The sequence below is a fragment of the Phialemonium atrogriseum genome (genome assembly GCF_030411735.1).
Source record: "Phialemonium atrogriseum strain 8032-3 unplaced genomic scaffold QBC33scaffold_17, whole genome shotgun sequence".
Lineage (NCBI taxonomy): Eukaryota > Fungi > Ascomycota > Sordariomycetes > Cephalothecales > Cephalothecaceae > Phialemonium > Phialemonium atrogriseum.
The window spans coordinates 756,217-760,912 of NW_026848154.1; the positions used below are offsets into that span (position 1 = coordinate 756,217).

General features: G+C 54.2%; 2 protein-coding genes across 2 annotated transcripts; both read right to left on the reverse strand.

Annotated features, from left to right (window-relative positions):
- Positions 1-294: 294 nt before the first annotated feature.
- QBC33DRAFT_560498 (uncharacterized protein) lies at positions 295-803 on the reverse strand (the record flags this gene model as incomplete). Its single annotated transcript, XM_060430064.1, has 2 exons — positions 295-504; positions 765-803. The coding sequence occupies 2 exons, from the start codon at positions 801-803 to the stop codon at positions 295-297; spliced, it is 249 nt and encodes an 82-aa protein (XP_060282277.1).
- A 1,801-nt stretch (positions 804-2,604) lies between these two features.
- On the reverse strand, positions 2,605-4,486 carry QBC33DRAFT_516465 (uncharacterized protein; the record flags this gene model as incomplete). Its single annotated transcript, XM_060426148.1, has 4 exons — positions 2,605-3,529; positions 3,625-3,821; positions 3,993-4,262; positions 4,331-4,486. The coding sequence occupies 4 exons, from the start codon at positions 4,484-4,486 to the stop codon at positions 2,605-2,607; spliced, it is 1,548 nt and encodes a 515-aa protein (XP_060282278.1).
- Positions 4,487-4,696: the final 210 nt, after the last annotated feature.

The window sequence follows — 4,696 nt, forward strand, 5'->3', positions numbered from 1 at the left end:
AAGCTAGCAGAATGCTACTTTTCAGTCTAAAACAATAGCCTTAAGCAGGGGGGGAGACTTTGAAGAGAGAGGGTTGTACATTGGCTATGTATACCACGGCGTTGTCCTGCTTATCTATGCCAAGAGCTAACAACGATATGCACTGCATGCGATAGATATACAATAGCATGCAGCCACCCCTACCCCTTCTGTGGGAAGTGCCGTGCAACTGGCGCTCTCTGTCAGCATCGAGGCCCTCACCATGCGCACCCTGCCTGACGCATGTAGTGTTTGGCGGCAAAGTAGCGACGGCAACTACTCGATGCACTGGGGCTGACGATGAGGGCGACCACCTCCCTCGCCTCCAAGATGGTCTGGACGCTGACGGTGAGGGCAGTCTTGCTTGGGCACCTTCTGCAGGTCGTTGTCGGAGAAGCGCGAGTTGGCGAGGATGGTGTTGTATGCGAGTGTCTGGCGCGCGTGCGCCGAACTGGGCGTGGCAGCTTGTAGAGGGTTGATCACTACCTGTTAGGACGTAAGCAATAGGAGGATCAGGAGGTGGATTTGGTAAAATAAGGGGTTTTATACATAACTAATTATAAGCAAGGTTGTGATAGTTGTTAACCTCTGATATATCTCTTATTCCGGGGCAGCTACTAGAGCTGTGCTTGCGGTTATGGAATGCTAGATAGAAGTCGTGCGAGAGCTCCTGCTGCGGTACGCTGGCGAGTGGCGGAACTTCTCGTTGCAGTGAAGACGCTAATGCCTTAGCCCCGCCGCCGTACTGGCCGGCCAATACCCTGTCCTTGCGAAGGTGTGGTCATCTTGGTCCGGTTTAGCCTTGAGTTGGTCTAGACGCCATTTCGCAAGCGTTGGCAGCAATGGTGGAAGAAGGAGCTGTCCTGTCGTGGCTTGTTGTCGCTATTGTTGCTGCTATCTCCTTTCTCTCTTGCTTTCTTCCACGAGATGCTATTCGCGGATAACTAGTTAGCCTTGTGTCGGGCGGAACTGTAGACTTGAGTTGTTCTAGAGACCTTTGTTCTGGCTTGGTCCTGGCTCTGGCTGCGGTATACTAAGAGTGACGGCTGTCTGGCTCTTTGAGAGAGAGCTAAGGTCTCCCCAGGAAGTGACTATAACTTAGCCCTGATAAACTCAATACCTGCCTCCCTGATAACATCCTTGCTGTGAATAAGTAAGGGATACTATTATGGGGTGAGTTCTCTGACCTGGAATCTTGGTACCCCTTGTCCAAGTGCACTATCTTGATCATAGATGTCTGGGCTGAGAAACCCGAAAGGGCTGCACGATTAAGTTCTTGTCGAGGCATGTGCAAGGCGGTATTGGCATGTGGCTTGTTGGATCTTGAGACGTTGCGGCTGTGACCAATCGACCTGGGATGATAAGACGAGACAGCTGACTATGGCTACTGCCGTCTGGTGCAAGGAGCAATGCCTAGACGATCGGGGGATCTAATCTATCAGGCTTGACTTGCTGGTAGGTAGACGTCGAGGCATAGGTGAGACACTGTGTCCTTCGCCTAGAGCAGCATCACAGACCTGGTGCTCCTTGGCTCAGTTGCTGTTGATAAAAAAAGGGGCGAGGTACAAAGGTGTTTCTTAACAATAGAGAAATTTTTATTGCTAACAAAAGACCTAGAGGTTCCCGAAGAAAAATGAGAGACATGAATATTAACAAAACGTAGAAATTAATTTGCTAGGACAAGCCGTGTACGATAAGACAAACTGACCCTGCTCTTTGACACGTAAGGTAGGTATGAGTCTCTCAAGAGCTCTATCCTGGCGGTGCAGATCCAAGAGCCGATGCACACTGTACTCAAAAATTCCCGTTTGACGCCAAGGGCGAAGCAGCCAAGCGGATATGAAGTTGAGGTGTTTGGAATTCCAACCATTTAAGACTGCTCTAGATTTGTGACAAGGTTCTTGATTAGGGTGTTTTTCATGATCCTGCACAAATGTAAAGCCAATCACCGTGACAATATTAAGAGGCTTGCACAATGCAGGAAAATACAGTCAAGTTGCCAAATGCATGTAAGTGCCAGCAAATAAGCAAACGTCGATGATCTAGTTGCCTCCAAACAAGTAATTAACAATTTGCACCTTGGTTTTTATCGAGCCTAGACCAAATAGACACATACACACACAGAGAGAAAGAGAGAGAGAGAAATAAACCCTAAAGAAACGACGCAACTAGCTAGCTTGAACACCTCAAGCTACCAACTCTATCCATATCCACTTACTCCTTCTTCCTAGACAATCTCTCATGCGCCCTCCACGTATTAGCAACCAACCTACGCTCCTCCTGCTAAGCCTAGTCCCACCAACACCTATGCTTGTCCCTGCCCCCCTTATCAACATTGCTACCCTGGTATCCCAAATCCCCCCAACACCCCCTACCAACCTCCTAGCTCCAAAGCTAAGCAACACTACCCTCCCCTACCCCCCTAGCAACCTCCCTAATCCCCACCTCAGAAGGCCTTGCTGCCTCCTCCTCCCCCTCCCCCTCCTCCCCTCCATCCTCCCCTCCAACCCACTCCCACCTCCAAACCGCCCCCTCCAACAAATCATCAACCCACTCCACCCGCCTCCGCGCCCCATACCGCACCCCCTACCTAGCAACGACGCGCGCTAGAGTGTATCCCATCCTGTCCGCCTGCGCGCGCATCTCGTTGCCGTATGCGCGCAGGTGGTTGATCCGCCGGCTGGTTAGGCAGGCCTGGGCGATGGAGAGGGCTATGGAGGAGAGGGCTTTGCGGTGGGTGTGTAGGGCTGCTGCGACGTTGCAGGGGGGGTGGTGTGTGGCGGCGGCGGAGGGGGAGGTTAGGGTTGGGAGGATGAGGTTTGTGCAGTGGGTGTTTAGGAGGGCGGGGTGGGAGAAGGGGAAGGGGTGGTGGTGGGATCTGGGGTCGTCGTCTGGGAAGGGGGAGTATACCGGCCTGATCAGGATCAGGGGTGCGAGTGGGACTGGGCCTGAGGACTTGGGTTCTCGGTAGTCCCAGCGTAGGTTGCGCGGCGGGTTGAAGGATGATTCGTGGAGGTGGCTGCACGAGTGCTGGTCGAGGTAGAAGGGCGTGGTGTTGCCCCTGTTGGCCTGGCCATCCTCACGGCGTCCCTGCTTGGTGCCGAACAGCCAGGACAGAAAGCCCTGCCTACCTTCAACGGCGGCTGACGACGAAGGAAACGCCGATGCAGTTGCCCCGGGCGGTTGCTCTCCCAGGTCCACATACCTGCTGCCATGCCTGAGCAGCAGGTCCTCTGCCTTGCGCAGCAGGCCTCGCGTGATGCTGCAGATCCTCTCCTGGAGCTTGGGCTGCTGATCCAAGGCGGGGCAGTGGCGCGAGACTATCGTTGCCACGGCACGGTGGAGTCCCTGCTCTATGCGGCTAAGGAAGGTGTCGACCGCGGCTTCGGCTATGTCTAGTGATCGCTTGACCTTGGCGGTGCATCGCGCGACTAGGGTGTGCGTCGCGATCATCGACTGGATGAGCTCTATGCTGGCGTCGAGGCGCGGGTCTGGGGAGGAGGGGAGGAGGCTGTGTAGCGGGGCCGCAGGACGAGGGTTGTGTTGCTGGTGGAGTTGCTGCTGGGCCAGAAGGGGGACTAAGTGGGTGGGCTTGGGGCTGGGTACAGATTGTCGTTGACCTTGTTGGAGAGGTTGGACAGTTTTCTGGGAATCGATATTTTGTACACCACGTTCTGGATCTTCCACGCGCTGTGTATGATGCGGTCGCCGAGCTGTTCGAAGGGTCTGGCTAGCAGGTACGACTTTTTGTTCTTGGGGTCCTGGTAGAAGCGTTGGCGGGCAATGTGAAGGCCTGGGATGCCCTATTCTTTTGTCTTGTTGGTTGGATGACAGCTCTTGTCTAGCTCAGTCCTGATCCATGCTGGAAGGGCCTCCTTGGGAATTGAAGACACAATCTGGGCGCATTCTGGAGGGTTGATGGCCTCACGGCTTGGGCGCTAGTGGTTGGCATTCTCGAAATGCATCTGCCTCACCTGCTCTGCCTTGAGTGGCTTGACAATAGCCGCGTCTGCAGCAGGGACGTCCCACAGGTCCTCAATTTGGAGGAGGGCTTTGGCTCTGGGGTGTTTGATGTCGATGCTCACAAGGTTGCTGCGGAGGAAGCTTGCCTTGCGCTCAAAGACGCGGCTGGTGCTGGCTGTGTAGTTGATAAGCAGGCGGAACTTGTGGAGAAAGTTGGACAGGGCGTTGTCGATTGTGTTCTGTGGGCTGACTGGGACGACTAGGGATGGGGCGACGATGAACTGCTAGACGGCAAAGCCGATGATGACGAAAAAGATGGCAATCTGGGTGGCGCAGGCCTTGGTGATACTTGGCTCGAGTCGCGAGTCATCCTTAGAGCTAGGGATGACTGTGTTGCTGATTGCTTGTCTTTGAGGCTGTCCTTGAGGCTGTCCCTGGGACCCTCAATCATCACTGGGACTTGAAGCACTGGCTGGGTAAGAGTGCTTGACGCTGGTGGCGGCATTAGAGCCACTGTCTGAGCTGCGCCTGGCCTAGTCCTGATCTATGTTCACGAATTGCGTATGATGAAGGGGAGATTGAGGAGCTGAAGATGAAGAGAGACTGTAGCTGGATTGCATGGGTTAGGGTTAGGGTTAGGGTTAGGGTTAGGGTTAGGGTTAGGGTTAGGGTTAGGGTTAGGGTTAGGGTTAGGGTTAGGGTTAGGGTTAGGGTT